This window comes from Bombyx mandarina, chromosome 16 (assembly GCF_030267445.1).
Source record: "Bombyx mandarina strain Sakado chromosome 16, ASM3026744v2".
Taxonomy (NCBI): Eukaryota; Metazoa; Arthropoda; class Insecta; order Lepidoptera; family Bombycidae; genus Bombyx; species Bombyx mandarina.
Genome location: NC_143222.1, coordinates 4,178,691 through 4,200,882, shown reverse-complemented (window position 1 = coordinate 4,200,882; position 22,192 = coordinate 4,178,691). Strand labels below are relative to the sequence as shown.

Below are 22,192 nucleotides of genomic sequence, written 5' to 3'. Positions count from 1 at the left end.
CAATTATAGGTACATAGGTAATGAAAATAAAAAAAACTGATTGTAGTTACATACTACTAGTAACATATTATTATATTGGATCACTTTAATACAATTTTATTGTAAAATATAAATAATATTCTTTTATAGTTTGAAATTAATGATTAACTCTTCACACTCATTGTTCATTTATGTGATTGAACGAGAACTGAACGCATCACTATTACTTTAAATATAGCAACATTATTTCACAAAGTGACATTAGCTACTGTCAGCTGGCTTCGTCTAATTAAAAATCCGACTATACTGATACCATGCACCCCACGCTTTTTTTTACAATAAAATCATTTTTACTTACAATATTTTTAATTCAAATTTATTAAAATTTATTTTCTACTTTTTTTCCATCTTCAGCATCTTAGATATACTATTTAGTTAAAATTACTTAGGTATACCTTTCAGTATTTTAGGCCATAACTTGGGAGAGTATGAACGACTTGAAATTTCTTAAGTCTCAAAAGAGGACGGTGACTTTGGAGACGTGCTCGGAGCACCCTCGAGAATAAAAAGGTTCGTGGATGGTGAAAACATGACAAAATTTAACACGCCGTAATCCAAATCACGAAATACGGAACTATGCAAAAATATGCACTTGACAAAATAAATATTACGAGTAAAACAAGTTAAATCGATATATTTACATATTTGTTTATTGCTTAGATGGGTGGACGAGCTCACAGACCACCTGGTGTTAAATGCTTACTGGAGCCCATCGACATCTACAACGTAAATGCGCCAACCACCTTGAGACATAAGTTCTAAGGTCTCAGTACAGTTACTCATTAAACAGGTATATGAGTCGTCTATTATCAAAGGTGGCAATCTGTGCATTTGGACAATTTTTTTTTATTGATATGTCAATTCAGATTGATTTGAATATAATCGTCTCCTTCAAAGAATACGGTTCAAAACCTGCATTAAATAAAGGTTAATAGTTAACCTGTTATTTATCTAAGATGTCGTTCCGAAGAGTTTTGTGACTGCCAATGGAATACAAAGTCAATAATTCGTTTTTCTGATTTACCAATCATTGTCCAAAAGTCAGATTGCCGGCTTTGATAATAGTCGACTCATATGTAATAAACAATTTAAATATAAATATATTCGCTTAAAAGAACTTTGATCCACCCTTGTGTACGGGTGGTACCCGATATCTCTTAAATGGTCATGAAATTGTGTACTTACAACTGCTTACGTTTATTAAAATGATAATTTGGTTCATATTCAACAACGTGTGAAGATGTTTTCGCTCCAGTAAACCGTGGTTTACGTTTATTCACAAGAACTTTCAATCCCAGAGGGGACTAGGAATACTGTAAACATACAACGTGACAAAACACCCAGCAAAGATAATTACGTATTAATATTACGTCTTCTGCTAATGTGCTTTAGGTTTTGTTTCGAATGAACTACAATTTACAAGCTATCGCCACTAGAAATAACGTAAACAAGGAAACATAGTTTGAAAAGAGAAAAAAAAAAACATTTAAAAGGCAAGCCGAAATGAAATTAAATTAGTGTTTTTTTTTTCCTACCCATGCTGATAGCCTTGTGAGGCTGTTTCAGCTTACCCTAACGTGTGTAGGTGAGCTCACGGGGCTCAAACAGGTGTATTGCTAACACTGACCCTAGCAAGAGCAGTGCTTCCCAGAATCTGCCACCGGATCGGAAACGCGACCCACTGAGAAGATCCGGCGAGAAACTCAGTGGGCTCTGTCTGTGGGTAAATTACTGTAAGAAATGGAATAAAGCAAGGTATGTTATGAGCCCATATGTTTGATATTCGGTTATATTTCTAAAGCAAAGCATTTATGAGTTTTGATTTAAAGAGGGCAGCCAACGATAGAGAGGGTTCTCAATAGAGGCTATTCGTTTGTAAATAGTTGATTCCGCTAATCCTAGTGAAGATAAACCGACACAGCGAATGACCATTTATTTTTAAACAGATAATTACCATTCTCTTCCATCCATGACGTTATCTTTAATACACAATTAAAGAAGATCATGTTTTACTTATTATTAATATAATAACGACGAGTAATTTTTATTCCATTATTCAGCAATTGTTGTGGCAATTATTAAATACGTCAACACGTCTTCAAATTTTATTTTTTACGCCATACGTTTAACAATAACATCCGGATAAGACAGTCACGTTTTGTAATTGAGAGCTAAATAACAATCCAATTAAGGATATGACGTGAGTAAACTAGGAGCGATAGTAGACACCACATTTAACCACATTTATTACTGGTGGTAGGACCTCTTGAAAGTCCGCGCGGGTAGGTACCACCGCCCTGCCTATTTCTGCCGTGAAGCAGTAATGCGTTTCGGTTTGAAGGGTGGAGCAGCCGTTGTAACTATACTGAGATCTTAGAACTTATATCTCAAGGTGGGTGGCGCATTTACGTTGTATATGCCCATGGGCTCCAGTAACCACTTAACAATAGGTGGGCTGTGAGCTCGTCCACCCACCAGAGCAATAAAAAAAAATAAACAAATTGACATAACTTTAAGCCGTGCATTGTATTTTTGTCTTTGTAGATGAGCATAGAGAACTTATCTACCTATAAAGCTCCTTTATAACCCGGACACAGCCCATTGAGTTTCTCGCCGAATCTTCTCAGTGGGTCGCGTCTCCGATCCGGTGGTAACTTCTGCGAAGCACCGCTCTTGCTAGGGGTAGTGTTCGCAACGTCTCCAAGTTAGAGCTCCGTAAACTCACTTACTCGTTCGTGAATCTAGAATAAGCCCTCTAGGTCACTAGAATAGGCAGAAAAAAAAGGTAAATCAATCCATATAGTGCTCAGAGAAGAACTAAGAGTGATACAGAACAAAATGAAACGAAAAAAAAAATTCTCGCTGGGGTCTACAAAGGTTTTGTGTTATCAAACATCAATTTATTTGGTTCTTTATATTCAGCTTGTGATAGTTCAGGATTCTACTGTCCGATCTAGTAGCTTCTACACTATTCTCTTGCTCCACCACAATGGAAATTGGGTGATAATAATACACAAGGTGCTTCTGGTGGTAGTGTAAATTGTGATTGATGACATAGTAACGTCACACGGTTAGGTAGCACTATACCGATTTTGCATTCCGGTTAAGGTTAGGACAGCCGTTACGTTATAAAATTAAAACTTCGTCCTCATAGCGCTGTCTTCGGTTTCACGAAGCGTAAACATAATGAAGACTAGTCTTAGTAGTTTCAATAAATGCGAAATCTATACTGATATATAAATCTACAGTGGTTTTTACGGAGGTTCCGTTATAACTACTGAACCATGCATCCGATTGACTTGAAACTTGGTATCCATGTAGAAAAGACATGTACTTAATGGATAGGCTAATATTTATATGAGTGTTGGACTCTCTACACCAGTTGCGGAGGCGTTAATGCTGAGAATCTTTGTGGGGGTGAGAAATAATAATGTTAATTTTAAATGCCCAGCGAAGTGGACGGGTACAGCTAGTTAAACTATACAAATAGCTTAAGTTACCTCAAACAAGTGTTTTTTTGGAATCCATGTTGGTAGTATTACGAGTTTCCGTAACCATTTACCATCAAGAGGGCCATGTGGACGGAAGTTCATCTCAAGAAAGGAGATAAAAGAAACGGCATAACATCAGCAATAATATTACTGTCCGTCATAATAAAAAAAATGCTAATTGCTTCAAGAATAAATAATATAAGATTTGTCTTCGTCTACATACAATGGTACGAATTTGCTCAGCTCGGGCGGAATCCCTCCCGTATGCAATCGTTTTTTTGTGTTAAGTGCTGCATTTCTCAACAGCACGCCGAGAGAGGTGAGGTCGACGATCAGTGAACATTGAGAGCTTGCGCTTGGCTGACGCGAAAACGCAAAAATAGTTGTAAACAGTACGTGACATAGATACGAGTAATATTCGAAGACATTAAAAGTAAGTACCACTTATTTTGATACCGTACGTAGCGAATTTAAGTTTTTTTTATATATATTTTATTTATTTCCATTGTAACAGTAGAATTTCTCGTTTCTTTAATATATTTTACAATAATTCCCTATGTACTGAATACTTTAGTATTCGTGGTCATGGTTGACGGTAGTAAACAGCAAAACAATTGCAATTCGGAGCGGTTTATAAGTTCATGGATTTGTTATCAAATATACTCGTATATAGCATAATTATTATAAGAAAATATAAATATTAAATCAGTATCTATTATTCTCCAATGTATTTAAAAAAAATGATAAATACGTAACAGGATATTGAAGTGTAAGACAATTATAGCTGTTATTGATTAAATATAAACCACCCGCCTTTTAGAAAGTTGTTCGCATACTCTTGACTTTCTATATGATAAACGTCTCGTTAAATTCTGCCTCAACGTAAAATACATGTGTTATTGTGTCAATAAAATATTGGCCCTTAGCAGGGGCGTCTTAAACTAGGAAGGGGCCCTTGGGCACACAAGAATTTGAGGCCCTTTTGGAAAGTAAAAAAAGCGAATTATAATAAAAAAAAAATACTGAGTTAGACCATTTATTATAGGTAATCAAATACAGTATGATATAATATGTCATTAATGATATTAGAATGCTGCTGGTTTTTTGGTTACGATTTCGATAACGGTTTCTTTCGGGATGTCTGTTGAGCAAAATCTTCTATTATAGGCATAGTATATGCCTTGTAAATACCTTCTGATTACTGATTTGTGAAAAAAGTGTAATGTGCCCGACAAAAATGTTTTGAGAATAAGCGTGTGAGACAAATTTTCGGTCTTTCTGGGGCCCTCTGAGAATGGGGGCCCTGGGCACGGGCCCCGTGTGCCCTTATGGTATATAAAGACGGTATTGGCCCTTAGAATCGATTATCATAGCTCGTAACTGATTTCGACAGCTGGTTCTGTTTAATTATTTTCAAGCTATTGTTCGTTCGTGTGACTACTTTTAGCTGTTTGTCTATTTTAGTTTTAAAATACATAAACATAGTTCACACATCGGTTTGCGATTAACGAAATTTAATTCTAAATTCGATGGCCGTCCGTTTTGAAGTTCGTCACGATTGAGGTCGAGGTCTGGCCGTTTGTCATCTTCAAATAAATAAAAATTCGGTTGCACCAATGGTCCACACTCAGGTGGATCCTTAATGAGTTATCAATAGCGAACAAATATGTGCCAATTATCGCAATATACTTTACATACACACAGGCTTGACCAAATTTTTTTATTTTTTTATTGCCTATATGTGTGCACGAGCTCACAGCCCACCTGGTGTTAAGTGGTTACTGGAACCCATAGACATCTACAACGTAAATGCGCCACACACCTTGAGATAGAAGTTCTAAGGTCTCAGTATAATTACAACGGCTGCCCCATCCTTCAAACCGAAACGCATTACAGCTTCACGGCAGAAATAGGCGGGGCGGTGGTACCTACCCGTGCGGACTCACAAGAGGTCCTACCACCAGTAATTACGCAAATTATAATTTTGCGGGTTTGATTTTTATTACACAATGTTATTCCTTCACCGTGGAAGTCAATCGTGAACAATTATGAAGTACGTATTTCATTAGAAAAATTGGTACCCGCCTGCGGGATTCGAACACCGTTGCATCGCTACGAATGCACCGGACGTCTTATCCCTTAGGCCACGACGACTTCAAATCGTTGTGCCCTAATTAAGACGCCTGGTATACTCATATCAAGCGAAGCAAAAATGCCAGTGTTCGAAACTCGCATAAGGTACCATTTTTTTGAAAACAATGCGTATTTAATACATTTTGAGTCGTCGTGATCTAAATTAAACCCGTAAAATTATAATTTGCGTAATTACTGGTGGTAAGACGTCTTGTGAGTCCGCACGGGTAGTTGCCACCGCCCTGCCTATTTCTGCCGTTAAGCAGTAATGCGTTTCGGCTTAAAGGGCGGGGCAGTCGTTGTAACAACTATTCTGAGACCTTAGAACTCATATCTCATATCACCCCTGACGAATTGGAGATTTCATTAAAAATTCGAAGATTTTCAATTATAAATGTCAATTTTATTTTACGCGCTAAAATGCTGACTAGAATATTTAGGATGGATGGACTCTCAGCGGGCCGGATTAAATAATTCCGCGGGTCGGAGTTGACCCGCGGGCCGTACTTTGCCCGACCACCGTACTCCGACGAGAGAGATTGTGTAACATACGTAAAAGTCATGATCGTACTTGTGCAGGTTTAATAAAGTGTCACCTTGTTACAAACGAACATATTGTTCCACTTGCAGACCATAGGGTAGCACCTGCCAAGGATTATCGCAGCGCTGACTTTGGCCAAAAAGTCACAAAGTTGTCCTGGATTAAATAAAAGTCCAATGAACATAGATTTGATGATTCACTTTCATTAAGGGTATTAAACTACGGATGTGTTGAATAATACAGTCTCATGTTTCTTTAGTAAAAAGTTTCCCGAACAAATTGTTACAACTAAAACAATTTTTTGAACACTGGCACTGATCATAGTACCAACTCCTATTGGAGACAGAAATCTCGCAAATTTTTATTTTTGCGATTTTTTACCAAACATCAGTGTTTTTTTTAATGCTTAGATAGGTGGACGAGCTCACAGCCCACCTGGTCTTAAGTGGTTAATGGAGCTCATAGACATATATAACTTAAATGCGCTACCCACCATGAGAGTTCTAAGGTCTCAGTATAGTTACAAAGGCTGCCCCACCCTTCAAACCGAAACGCATTACTGCTTCACGGCAGAAATAGGCGGGGCGGTGGTACCTACCCGTGCGGACTCTCAAGAGGTCCTACCAAGAGTAATTACGCAAATTATAATTTTGCGGGTTTGATTTTTATTACACGATGTTATTCCTTCACCGTGGAAGTCAATCGTGAAAATTTGTTAAGAAGGTATTTCACTAGAAAAATTGGTATCCACCCGCCTGCGGGACTCGAACACCGTTGCCTCGATAGATACGAATGCACTGGACTTCTTATCCTTTAAGCCACGACGACTTCGACAAGTTAAAATTACTCTCAAAAATACAATACAAAAATGCTTCTTAGAAACCTGTTGTTACCTTAAATCTGTTCTCAATAACAGATTGAGTAACATTTATGTATATTTAGATTTTGACAGTAAGCTCTCTACCTGTCAATATCAAAAAAACAAAAAGAGAATTCCTCATTCAGTAATTATAGACACCTTCATTATTCACTTAGGAATTTAACAACTATTTCCCTTGCATCAACCCACGTCAGACTGAAATTATCATACCACACGCCCTACGCTATCTACAATAATATTTATTATCAGTCTATGAAAAACAAACAAAGATAAAAACACATGCTCTATAACAGCGTGTGCACAAATTAACTAGTTCTTCATAACGCATTCCCAGGCCACTGACTTACCGTAGGGCTCGACAAATGTCAAGGTTTTCATATATCGACTATTTTGTCCAGTTGAAACACATACACGGAAAGTTGAAAGCTACTTACTTATAACAGAGAAGAAAAAAATTCTCACAAGAAAATTGTAGGTCTTTAAGTTCACACACAGGATTGCATAGGATACGAGATTTTACTGATGATACGGTATCCTGCCAGTTTTTGTTGTCTGAATGAATCTTGTCTATTAATGTCGTCTTTATTTTGGTTTTGAGCGGACTAGAAACTTGTTTGGCCATCTTCGATAATAATGGAAATAATAAGTGAGTCATAAAGTGGAAATCTACATATAGTTTTATAAAGATTTTCTATTTGCATGTTTTCTTATTTTCAACTCTTTTCATCTGCCATACTTATTGTTTTATTTATTTATTGTATCGGTATCTTATTGTCGTTCAAGCTGCATCAATAATTTTCGCTAGTTTCCGCAATAATTTTAAATCTAAACAACATTTACGCATTGGCCACAGTAACGAAAATAACATAAATATGTAAAACAAAATTCATAATTTAATTTCGTAGAGTGAACAATAAGCTTTTGTTAAAACAGTGACCAATTTAAGATCCGGGAGCGATAGGGCAAGTTTTATTGAGACAATTAAAACATTTCATTAACTTACGTAACTGTTGAAATTATATTTTTTTATTGAGAGCATGCGAAAGTGATACAAAACATCATATTATAACATATACGATTTCAGATTACGGGCATAATCCGGTACTTTCGTTCGTTTATTAAAATTATTCAACGCTAATGCGTTAAATATGTAATACAGAAATAATGAAGCAGGTAACATTCTCCGGGGTCAAGCCGTTACTCGTCATCGTCTGGTCCATAAGCTGACGGTTTTTTTCTTTTTACTACCTATTCCGGAGTTATGCCAGCGGTACCGGGCGAGTTACTAGGTGATCTCACGAGGCTCTATCCTGAGGACGTTGGCAACACTAGCCTTAGCAAGAGCAGTGCTTCGCAGAATTTACCACCGGATCGGAAACGCGACCCACTGAGAAAATCCGGCGAGAAACTCAGTGGGCTGTGTCTACGGGCTAATTCGCTCGTCGAGCCCTTGGTCGCAAGCGACGCGTTCGACGAGGACGGTGACCGGGATGGTTCAGAACCGAGAGCACCGGGGAATATTACATCTCTGGTTTCTCTGTGGTTCTCTCAAGCCACAACAGAGTATCATAAAACTTAGACGCTTAGAACGTTTTATTACGACATCAATTATCATTAAAAGTAAGTACCCACATCAAAAGAAATAGGATGTGATTACAACATTAAAATGTAATAACGAAATCACAGCTTACAAAGACAAAAACCACGAAACGTGCATCTGAAGTGATTACACTAAAATTTTGATTTTTTCTTTCCGTTGACCTTGACGGTAACCATATACCACTCGAGAAATCGAAAACAAGGCTCTTGAAGCTCTTGAGACAAGGTTTCGGTTGCTTCATTGTCTTAATGGCGTTTCGTCAAGTTTATTAATGTGTTTTTTTTATTTGCAATGTCGCTATTTCTTCAACATAAATATAGACTGCTCAATTTTATTGACGATTAATTATAATAGCAAAATTATTGTTTGTGTCGAATATGTTGTATGATCGTTGTTATGGTTGGAAAAAACCAATGTCGTGTAATAAAAATCAAACCCGCAAAATTATAATTTGCGTAATTACTGGTGGTGGTAGGACGTCTTGTGAGTCCGCGCGGGTCGGTACTACCACCCTGCCTATTTCTGGCGTGAAGCAGTAATGCGTTTCGGTGTGAAAGGTGGGGCAGCCGTTGTAATTATAATTGAGACCTTATTATATCTCCTTAACTTATATCTCAAGGTGGATGGCGCATTTACGTTGTAGAAGTCTATGGGCTCCAGTAACCGCTACACACCAGGTGGGCTGTGAGCTCGCCCACCCACCTAAGCAATAAAAAAAAAATGTCGCCTAAATTAAAATAGCCCTTCACCCCTCGATATATAATTAAGTCTGAGATCTCATTTCTCCCCACAGACACAGCTCACTGAGTTTCACGCCGAATCTTCTCAGTGGGGCGCGGTTCCCATCCGAGGGTAGATACGGCAAAGTACTGCCCTTGCTAGGGCTAGTGTTAGCAAAGTCGCCAGGCTGACACCGGTGAGCTCACCTACATGTCCGGTGAAGCTAACCCTTCGAAATTATTAATTTAGGTAGGCGAGGGAAACTCATTTCTCACTCGATATTCTTTTTTTTTATTGCTTAGCTGGGTGGACGAGCTCACAGCCCACCTGGTGTTAACTGGTTACTGGAGCCCATAGGCATCTACAATGTAAATGCGCCACCCACCTTGAGATATAAGTTCTAAGGTCTCAGTATAGTTACAACGGCTGCCCCGCTCTTCAAACCGAAACGCATTACTGCTTCACGGCAGAAATAGGCAAGGCAGTGGTACCTACCCGTCCGGATTCACAAGAGGTCCTACCATCAGTGATTACGCAAATTATAATTTTGCGGGTTTGATTTTTATTACACGATGTTATTCTTTCACCGTGGAAGTCAATCGTGAACATTTGTTGAGTACGTATTTCATTAGAAAAATTGGTACCCGCCTGCGGAATTCGAACACCGGTGCATCGCTACATACGAATGCACCGGGCGTCTTATCCTTTAGGCCACGATGACTTTTTATTCGAACACAGATTTCATGTTGAAAACCCAGAACTTCGCACCGCGAAAGTCTTGACCTTGAGATGAGAAGTCAATGCCTTCAATGTCGTGCCGCCCTATCCTTTAATCTGAAACGCATCAATGCTTCGAAGAAGAAATGCAAGCTTGTCATAACTCACTTGTAACGTGTGCTGTATTTATTGTATTCGATTGCAATGAACGAGTCATGTTTTTTTTTTTGTAAAGATGTTAGTTGATTTTGGATAAGTGTAAAAATATGTAAGTAATTATTTACTGAACATTTAAATTAAAAGTTAATGACTATACCAATTTTTTTTTTACTGCTAAGATGGACGGACAAGCTCATGGCCTCTCTAGTGTTAAGTGGTCACCCAAGCCCATAGATATCAACAATGTAAATTCCGCCACCCACCTTGAGACATAAGTACTAAGTTTCAGTTTTGACAGTACAACGGCTATCCCTCAAACCGACACGCATTACTGCGTCACGCAGGAATATGCAGGGCGTTGTACCCGAGCGAGCTCACAAGGCATCCTGCCACCCGTAATTTTTTTTTTTTCATATCCAGTTTATAGTTCATTGCGTTACTTTGATTCGATTTTATTTACGAGTAAAAAAAACGGTAGCCAGCTTTGAAGTTTATTTTAACCCCAAATGACGTCACGTATAATGAAATAGCATTCAGCCAACAATATTTGTGAAATATACGCCGTAGTTTGGATAATGAGATAGATGTCTCTGATTCCAGTATTTGCTATGAACCGTTTGTAACTTCTCAATGACATTTGTCAATAGTTAATTCTTTTTTAAAAGTTCAAGATCAATAAATTAGTATCGCTTTTTTTTGGAATACTGCAAGATTTTCCGTGTTTTTATATTTCAGATATATAATGCATATATACGAGAATGAAATATATAGACATATATATTTATACAAATATTTATTTATTTAGTAAAGGTCGTGGACGTTCTCTTTCTACGATAAAATATAAGTTTAACGAATAAAAACTTTACCTTATTGAAAATAGAAATTCAAATGGCATACATACGATACAAAAATAAATGGATCCAGTTAAGTAACAAAAATCCTGACTGCGAGCGAGAATTGAACCCGGATCCATTAGCACCTACTGTTATCAAGCTCATTTAACACTAGACCAAAGGGGCCCAATGGTGTTGAATTTATTGAGACATGCTATTTATTCCCGAGCACTATGACATGTCCTTGTTCAAACGAGGCTTGTGGAGAGAACCTAACGGTAGGCAGCGGCTTGGTTGTGCCCCAGGCATTGCTGAAGTCCATGGGCGGCGGTAACTACTCACCATCAGGTAGACCGTATGCTCGTCTGCCTATAAGGACATTAAAAAAATTGGATTAGGTAATTAATTTGATACCGAACACACCGGACGTCTTATCCTTTAAGCCATCATGACTCGGACAAGGATTAATATAATAAATAATAAGCAATTTATTAAATACTGGCCATGAAATGAAAAGAAGACTTAATGAAGTAGCCGCGATAAACAAGAAAAAAATTGTTTTTATATTACCTTCTAGTTACGATGTTAAAATTAAATAAATGCTGATTAAATTTGAAGTTGCGTAAATGAGTGGAATAACTAACAGACCGTGCAATTACTTTAAGTACTCACTAAAAATAAGTACCTTAAAATAACGTTTTTGTATAATATTATTATTTTGATGTTTCTTAAATGAATTATTCATAAATTCAATGGTTTGTAAAAAATTATAGCTTTATAAACTTTTATTATGTACCTACCCTAAAAAAATTTACCTTAATTAAACTGAACATCAACTTACATCCAATTTAAATTTAATAACACAAGACAAGCAAAAACAAATGCTCATATTCATTGAATCCAAATTAGTGGCATCCAGGGGTCTTTCTTTTTTTAACTTTCTGTTATATTAAATTCTTCTGTTACATTTTTGCTTTTAAATTCCACTATTACCAATTTCAATTTCAAATGTAAATCAAGACTAATTAATACATTATATACTAGCTGACCCGGCAGACTTCGTAATGCCTCAATCGATAAATAAAAGTCCTAAACTTTTGTATAAAATAAACATAAAACAAACAAAAGGAATCCGTCCGACGGGGGACACATCAGAGGGAAAACAAAATTGTTATTTCTATTTTATTCCGAGCGTTTTCATATTTATCTACCTTTTAAACCTCCTCTGGACTTCCATAAATAATTCGAGACCAAAATTACCCAAATCGGTCCAACCGTTCTCGAGTTTTAGCGAGACTAACGAACAGCAATTCATTTATATATAACTATATATATAGATTATCTTATAATAATATATTAATTAGTAACTTGCATTTTCTTATTAATTTTCAGTTTGAAATGAAGATCAAACAAGAACTTTTAGAGCAGCCCACGGGTGAACTCTGGCAAGCCATACGAGTGGAGTTGAAGGAGGATGCTAAAACCAAGGATCAGGACTTGGCTGCTATTAGAGAATGGTTGAAGAAACAACCGCATCTACCCGATGATTGGGGTTAGTACAAGATAAAAACTATATTGTGGGACTGGAAATTTCGAAGAAATTTGAAGTCGTCGTGGCCTGAAGGATAAGACGTCCGGTGCATTCGTGTTGAGCGATGCACCGGTGTTCAAATCCCAGACGGGGACCAATTTTTCTAATGAAATACGTACTCAACAAATGTTCACGATTGACTTCCACGGTGAAGGAATAACATCGTGTAATAAAAATCAAACCAAAAAATTATAATTTGCGTCATTACTAGTGGTAGGACCTCTTGCGTCTCCGCGCGGGTAGGTACCACCACACTGCCTATTTCTGCCGTGAAGTAGTAACGCGTTTCGGTTTGAAGGATGGGGTAGCCGTTGTAACTATACTTCTGTTACAGGACGGAACAATGTCTATGGGCTCCAGCAACCACTTAACACCAGGTGGGCTGTGAGCTTGTCCACCCATCTAAACTTAATCAGAAGAGCTCTGCGCCACGAGGGCGCATAAAACCATTTAATTAATTGAAATAGGTGAATGTAGACCAAAATCTCCATAAACAACGAATTGTATAACATATATATGAACAATCCAGAACCTTTTTTTTATTGCTTAGATGGGTGGACGAGTTCACAGACCTTCAGGTCAGACAGGTCCTACTTCTTTAAGCTGTGAGCTCAAAGGAGAAGGACCTATCTCAAATAAATCTCAGCAACATCACCACGCAGTTAAAGCTGAACCTAGTGACTTATTAAATTTTAATACACATATGACTTTAACCGCAGACATTTTAACTAATCTAATGTAGACTAATTTTACGTCTTTGACCGCATGACTAAACCATTTATCAATTTGCTTTTCGTGTTACCAATATTCTTTGAAATACAACTTAATGACATAAAAACAACATTAACGATTGTAGGTAGTAGATAGATAGATATCCGTGATTGCTCAATCGATTAGCTAGTATTATTTCATGTTCCTTGTATTCTAATTCATTTATAAAATATAGGTTTTTTACCTCAAATTCAATTTTATTAACTTCAAATTTAATTTTGTAAAGATCAAATAAAATATTGTAAACATGAAATCAAATTTATTTTCCCAGTTTATTTTTTTATTATTATCCTTTCAAAATTATTATAACAAAACTAAAAAAACAAATTTGGAAAGCGCAATAAATACATTTATTTCAATTAAATGTCTTCCTCCTCCTTTCGTCGTATGCCTCATTGCTGAGGGTCGTGACCACCCTTTTGTATCACCTTCGCACGCACGATCTTTCTCCATCTATTCTTGTCTCTGGCGGTGTGGGGGGCGTTGTGAAACGTGGAATCAAGAGCGGTGCGGATCTGGTCGGACCAACGTATTGGGCTGCGCCCCCCAGGTCTTTTCCCATCTACCTTACCAGTCAAGATGAGCCTCTCGAGATTGCTATCATCCTTCCGTGTCTTCAAGTGTGTAAATGTCTTCAAGTCATCCAAAAAACCCTTGTTTCCATCTGTTCCATTATGCTTCCAGAAACGGGACCGCTGATGACATTCCTACGCGGCAGCAGCTTTTCCTTGGAGAAGTGTAAACGGAAGCTGGACATGTATTTCACTATGAGGGCAGCGTGCCCAGAATTTTTCACCAAACGTGACGCAACCAGGCCGGAATTGACGGAGATCTTAACCAATAAAATGTTAGTTTTGTTTTCTTCTAATGCACTGGACAGTGTAAGACGGTCCACCGTTTTTTTTTTATTGCTTAGATGGGTGGACGGAGCTCACAGCCCACCTGGTGTTAAGTGGTTACTGGAGCCCATAGACATCTACAACGTAAATGCGCCACCCGCCTTGAGATATAAGTTCTAAGGTCTCAAGTATAGTTACAACGACTGCCCCACCCTTCAAACCGAAACGGATTACTACTTCACCGCAGAAATAGGCAGGGCGGTGGTACCTACCCGCGCAGACTCATAAGAGGTCCTACCACCAGTAATTACGCAAATTATAATTTTGCGGGTTTGATTTTTATTAAACGATTTTATTCCTCCACCGTGGAAATCAATCGTGAAAATTTGATGAGTACGTATTTCATTAGAAAAATTGGTGGAAACCCGCCTGGGATTCGAACACCGGTGCATCGCTACATATGAATGCACCGGACGTCCTTATCCTTTAGACCACGACGACGACCTGATGCTAAGCGGCTACCAGAATGCATAGAGATCACAACATGAATGCCGCCCCCTTGCGACATGAGGTCAAAGCCTCAATTGAATAACGTACCTGCATGACAAAACGAAAGAGCGCTTGGTATTAAAGTTAAATAGGGTGATGAGTGACCTTTGTAATAAGATGTAGATTAGTTCTAGTAAACCACTCAACTCTGGGTGAGCCAAAACACGACTGAGGTAATAAAATAAAAACTACTTTATAAGCCGCGTCAATAAAGAAACGAATCAAAAATGGCGTCTATGTACCTGCACTGACAGATGGTAGGGTCAACAAATAAAAAGAAAGATAGAAATAAAAAATGTCTCTGTAAAAAAATATAAAAACTTGTACTTTACGTTATGCCCCGGCAGAAGGGAGGATCTCATCTGGGATGCAACTTGCGTAGACACTTTTGCTGCCAGTCATTTAAGTGCTAGTAAACAGCTCGAAAGTGAAAAAAACTCGAACTCAACAACAAAGTCATAACTGATATTTTTTTTCATGCAGTACGCGCCGTGTGCGACTAAAGACAGCAATAGTTTAGAGTGAGAGCGCATGATCGCTGGCGCCGCCATTTTAGATTCGTTTCTTTATTGGCGCGGACTTATATACACGAATACAGCGATTTTCTAATGCATACATTTTATAAAATATAGACTTTACTCTTCTCATTTACAGAGAAGGACCACCGCTACCTGGAATCACGCCTAATGGCAGAAGGGTCACAATGTGCAGAGGTAATCTTCAATAAGTTTCAATATTTGTATGTATCTATACTAATATTATAAAGCTGAAGAATTTGTTTGTTTGAACGCGCTAATCTCAGAAACTACTGGTTAAATAGCCCATTTATTGAGGAAGGCTATAACATCACGGTAAGACCAATACAAGTGGAGCACCAATAAAGAATGTTTCAAAATAAGGGTTTAAATAACTCCTTAACATTCTACAATTCAAAAATATTTTTACTTTCTACGTAAATAAAGTGGGGAGTAAAATTTAGCGTTATGCCAAAGTAACTATTCCACGCGAACGGAGTCGCGGGCAAAAGCTAGTATTTTATATTTCAATGAAGTCGTGCATACTCCCAGCCTGTCTCGAGCCATTTCTACATCACCTGGGTTTCGCTGTTTATTAAGCTTTTAAGATTTTATAATCTGGTCAACTGCAACATTTCCCGCTTACCACCAGTGCGTAGGCAGAAGTCTGGCGATTTCACCTTGATCCAAGAAAATGCTATACAGACTTACTAGTTTTTCTAGTATATACAATGATCTTAAAACATATAACGTGAGTAACGAACGTAAATTCCAGGGGCACCAAAAAAAATTCTCATGAGATAATTAGATTACAATGAAATAATTAATTACATATTATGTAAAACTGAATGACTCGTAGTAAGCTTAGTCGTGTATCTCTTAAAATAACAATTTAATGAAGTTGAAAAGTTAATCATCAAAAATGAGTCTGGTATAGCATAATTTACTGTTTTTTTTTCTTATAAGTTTTTTGGATACTCTGTGGAAAACAAAATTACTAATTTTCTGGTAATAAGATTGCTTTCCTTTAAGAACTTCTTCTACTTATTTTAAGTAATTTTCTCTTCGGAAATTGTAAGGTAACAAATAAAACAACATTTTTTCACATTTAATAATTTCCCTGAACTTCTGACTTTTGTTATTGGATGTGTTTTCGTACTCGACGCTCGTGCTCGACGAGTAAATTAACCCACAAATACAGCCCACTGAGTTTCTCGCCGGATCTTCTCAGTGGGTGGCGTTTCCGATCCGGTGGTAGATTCTACGAAGCACGGCTCTTGCTAGGGTTCGTGTTAGCAACATCGTCAGGTTTGAGCCCCGTGAGCTCACCTACTAGTTAAGGTTACGCTGAAATAGCCTCTCAAGGCTATCAACTTAGGTAGGACTAAAAAAAAAAAAACTGTTCGGACCGTCGGTCTACCGAGCAATATCACCCGTTCGGAGGAAGATCTTCCCTTTGTCGTATACCCCTAAACTGGTGCTAAACTCCACGTCTCCAGGTGGGTGACGGTATTCACGATTGATATCTATGAGCTTGTGCAATCACTTAACATCAGGTGGACCTTCAGCTCATTCGCTCGATTATATAATAAAAAATGACTTCTAATTCGAGTGTCAAAGCAAGAATTTATTCGTAATGTCAAAGTCTTACACAATAGTGTCGTGGTGTCTATTCTAGTGACTTCTTCACATTAGTAGCGTTGTGAACTCGGAAAATGTTAAAAGTCTCTGAATTTCTTTTACAGGTATCGACCAAAACTTGGATGCCCAACAAATCATCGATACACTCAAACTAGCTCTTATGATTGGTGATGTAAGGCTGACGGAGGAAAAGGAAGGAGTCGCAGGAGACATCTATGTGCTGGACGCAGCTGTTCTCGGGCCCAGCATACTGGCAAAACTCTCTGCTGCTACCATCAAGAAATTTATGATCTGTGTTCAGGTCTGCTATTTTTTGCGTAATAGGTTGGGGAAAAACTTTCTTCGCATTTTTTAAGAAAATTCACAACATTTTTTTCGCGACTTACGTTGCATTTTTACCTTTTTTCTAGTAACTAAAATTTTAAAATGTATCGAATTTCTTCATTAGTTTCACTCATCTTGACAGTACAAAAACTATATAAAAATCACAAATTTTCCTAATTTGAATTTGGAATTATCTTCTTTAAAATTTAAATTTTTAATGCTACCAAAACCAGCCAGATACAAATAGTATAGTCAAAGAGATTTTATTACAAGTTCATACAACCTATAATGCGAAAAGACTTTTGCCCCAACCTATTATATTATTAGGCTTCAGTGACCACGAAAACTGTAAGCACAGTCGAATAATTTAGAGTTATAGTGAAAGTATTAGTGAAATTCAGTTTTACTTATTTCAATGATTCATGGTTTCCTAATGTCATATTTTTTTTTTCTTTTGCTTATATTGGTGGACGAGCTTACGGCTCACCTGTTGTTAAGTGGTTACCGGATCCCATAGACATCTACAACCTAAATGCCGCCATCAGGCTTGATCAGGACGCAATGTACCTCAAACATTAAAATGATTTTATACGTGTTTCGCTTGTTCGTGATCTATGCACTCTCTTTTGTCCGATTGATTTCAAACTTTGTAGTTTTATTGTTACTAGTACTGTTTAAAGTTTATTTTATCACAGCACTATCGACGTACCACAATCTTAAGTCTCTTTTGATTTTCAATACCTCACATTTTTAACAGATCTCAGTTCGACTGCTTATTCTGATAGTATTCCGAAACATTCGGCTTCAAATGAAGTTTATAGTGCGATATAAAAAAATAAAAAAAATACTTATTTGTAACAAACTAAAAAATATCTTAAACACATATTTTCAATTTCTCGACTAAGCGCAGTTTTCATCGCAAAATACTTTACATAAAATGACAATAATACGTCATAGAATCGAATGACCTGACGCGTTATTTGCCGAGCTAGTGTCTGATATAGAGAATTAATACCAAATATATTTTATATGTAAAAAGAAGCAGATATGTTTCAAGCGCACGTCAAGTGAAGACTCGAAAACAGGCCAATTGGGACGTTTCGTCTTTAGTCGCGTCTAAACAAATGCAATACTAATATAACAAGTGCAATCGTTCCAATTATAGCTATCTTTTTTACTCACGCGCTTATCCCATCTTTTGTACTTTTCATTAATGCTACTTGTCAACATGTGTGTGCACTATATCGGTAGGTATGTAGATTTAAATGGCGCGATCAGATTTGAAGAGTCAGTTACTATGAAGATAACATATCTGTTGTATAAAAAATCATTGATTAATACTATATACACAGTCAGATCGACATTCAGTCGTAGAACTCATATCGCAAGTAGATAATCGGTATCCAATAAGACATCGGTATTCTATTTTTATTCTATTCTATTTCGGTCCAGTTAAGTCGACATTCAATTGTAGAACTCATAGCGCAAGTAGATAATCGTTAACTAAAAAGACGTCGGTATTATCAAGTTCAAGACCAATAAAAAGGCTAATAAGAGGAAGTCGTCGTGGCCTAATGAAGTCGTCGTGGCCTAACGGATAAGACGTCCGGTGCATTCGTGTTGAGCGATGCACCGGTGTTCGAATCCCGCAGGCGGGTACCAATTTTTCTAATGAAATACGTACTCAACAAATGTTCACGATTGATTTCCGCAGTGAAGGAATAACATCGTGTAATAAAAATGAAACCCGCAAAATTATAATTTGCGTAATTACTGGTGGTACATCTTTTGTGAGTCCGCGCGGGTAGGTACCACCACCCCGCCTATTTCTGCCGTGAAGCAGTAATGCGTTTCGGTTTGAAGGGTGAGGTAGCCGTTGTAACTATACTGAGGCCTTAGAACTTATATCTCTAGATGGGTGGCGCATTTACGTTGTAGATGTCTATGGGCTCCAGTAACTACTTAACACCAGGTGGGCTGTGAGCTCGTCCACCCATCTAAGCAATAAAAAATAAATAAAAAAATTTAATGGTACTTTAATATATAAGTAGCCAGTGATACTGATTATTTTATTTTGTTTTTAGGAAGCCTACCCGATCAAATTGAAAGAGGTCCACATCATAAACACATCACCGCTGGTAGAACGTTTCGTCAATTTCGTTAAGCCATTCCTTAAGGAAAAAATAAGGAAAAGGGTGGGTGTACTTCTGTTTATTTTGATCATTACATTTCGTGTCACGAATCTTTTAGTTCGCGAATTTTTTTTTACTCTGCCATTTACGACAAGGCTTACAGTCAAACATATTCTAAATGTTTTTTAGAACAGCCAATAATCAATACAATTGAGTGTAATTAATACCGCATAAGCTTCGAACGTTACTCTTACCTAGAATAAAAATAAAGACGAAGCTAAATTCGCTAGCTGGCTAACAAATTTAAACTTTATTCTATCAGTCAGGTTCAACTGAATTCCGAAGCAAACGAAATAATCCCCACAGACATTTCTTCAACTAGACCAAGCATTGTCATCTGTGTACAGTACCCGGCGACTAATATTGGACATCGATCTTTCGAAAGATACAGTCGACTAATTTCAACTTCGTAAACATATATCCATCTCACTCTACTTGACAGTTGTTGCTAAAAAGCGCTGGTGTAAGTTCTTAATGGATACTGTTCTGTAAATGCCTCGTGTGACAGAGATAACGCTATACGAAGCCGAAATTAGCCGATTTTCTCTTTCCAAAGATCGATGTGCAATATTTGACGTTTGGTATTATAATTCGAAAGTACGAGTAAATTTGTTCGTATGACCAGTGAAAACTGACATATTGCAATTCTTAACTAAAATCCTCGTGGCTTATTCACAGATTTTCATACACAAAGAAATCAAAGATTTATACAAGTACGTACCCCAGGAGATGTTACCTGAAGAGTACGGCGGCCAATGCAGTACGATGACCCTATTGCAAGGTCTGTATCATTCGTGTCTCCATTATTCAGGCTTTCTACTAAAACTAACTTAAATTTCTGCTTAATCCAAATCTGCCCGCTTCGACAAAGCGGCACGACACGAGAACCCTCTCATTGTGGCCGCCGGTAACTACATTCCCGATCCTGCGGACAGAATGGAAAGCAGTCGACGTCGCCCAAAACACGTCATTTCGGATCCTCCCGACCCACTAACGGTGCTTTTAGGTACGCCAAGCACCTAAAAGCAGTGCAGTGCAGTGCAGAAGCAGTGTTCGTTGTGCTCGCTCAACGGGTCATCGTTCTCGTCGAACCCGTCGCTTGCGATGAAGGGCTCGACGAGTAAATGAACCCACAGACACAGCCCATTGAGTTTCTCGCCGGATCTTCTCAGTGGGTCGCGTTTCCGATCCGGTGGTAGATTCTGCGAAGCACTGCTCTTGCTAGGGTTCGTGTTAGCAACGTCGTCAGGCTTGAGCCTCGTGAGCTCACCTACCAGTTAAAGTTACGCTGAAATAGAAAGAAGTCGTCGTGGCCTAAAGGATAAGACGTCCGGTGCATTCGTGTTGAAGCGATGCAACGGTGTTCGAATCCCGCAGGCGGGTACCAATTTTTCTAATGAAATATGTACTCAACAAATGTTCACGATTGACTTCCACGGTGAAGGAATAACATCGTGTAATAAAAATCAAACCCGCAAAATTATAATTTGCGTAATTACTGGTGGTAGGACCTCTTGTGAGTCCGCGCGGATAGGTACCACCGCCCTGCTTATTTCTGCCGTGAAGCAGTAATGCGTTTCGGTTTGAAGGGTGGGGTAGCCGTTGTAACTATACTGAGACTTTAGAACTTGTATCTCAAGGTGGGTGGCGCGTCTACGTTGTAGATGTCTATGGGCTCCAGTAACCACTTAACATCAGGTGGGCTGTGAGCTCGTCCACCCATCTAAGCAATAAAAAAAAAAAAAAAAAAAAAAAAAGCCTCTCAAGGCTATGTATCAGCTTAGGTAGGGAAAAAAAACAAAATTAAATCTGCTAAATCTGCTAATTTCGTTAATTATCCACATAGCCATTTTCCCTTATAAAAAGAAATTGCCGAATATATTTCATAATAAGGTATCGAAAATATTTTTTTAATCTTTTTTTTTTAATCTAACAATTTTCCGCAGAGCAATGGAAGTTGAAACTGCAAGAATACAGGGAGTGGTTTAAACAACAGGACTCCATAATTGCCAACGAGTCATTGCGACCTGGACGCCCTACTAACTACGACGAACTCTTCGGAATCGACGGCTCATTCAGACAATTAGCCATCGACTGATATTAGGTTATAATACATACGTTTTTAACATCAATTCTTATATTACCACTACCATTGTGCAGCTTTAAAGCTGTTGTAACAAACTTTTCTATAATAACACTTGTTTGATCAAACGAATTCAAATTTATAGTCATTTTGAACAAAAACATTACTATGCTCTCTGGTTACAACAAATATGTAAAAAATTTTTAGACTCATTGGCAATGTCCAGGAATTAAAAACATTTAGTCGAAATACCGTCTTGAAAAGATTTTGTTTTTTATATACTTTATTTATAATATCGTAAAATGCTCTCATGAAATGATTTTAGGTTAAATAAATATTAATTTATATAGTATTCTTTTATGTTATATCTTAAGCAATTGCTCAATTTAAGATGGCTCGTGTATAAAACATATTTCAAAACCATTTTAGATAATTATGAATTAAAGCTTACATAAATAATTCGTCTAAATTTATTTACGTGAATAAATACATAAATAAAGTTTAAACTTAGGTTTAAAATAAAGAACTGGCAATTGTAATTGAGTATTTTATTGACATAGATGAATAATTGAGT

At 37.5% G+C, this 22,192-nt stretch overlaps 1 protein-coding gene across 1 annotated transcript; it reads left to right on the top strand.

The window, feature by feature from the left end:
- The first annotated feature begins 3,826 nt into the window (after positions 1 to 3,826).
- LOC114252850 (alpha-tocopherol transfer protein-like) lies at positions 3,827 to 22,157 on the top strand. Its single transcript, XM_028187521.2, has 8 exons — positions 3,827 to 3,963; positions 12,506 to 12,665; positions 14,160 to 14,322; positions 15,518 to 15,576; positions 17,124 to 17,320; positions 19,428 to 19,538; positions 20,214 to 20,316; positions 21,482 to 22,157. The coding sequence occupies exons 2-8, from the start codon at positions 12,512 to 12,514 to the stop codon at positions 21,631 to 21,633; spliced, it is 939 nt and encodes a 312-aa protein (XP_028043322.2). The 5' UTR covers positions 3,827 to 3,963; positions 12,506 to 12,511; the 3' UTR covers positions 21,634 to 22,157.
- Positions 22,158 to 22,192: the final 35 nt, after the last annotated feature.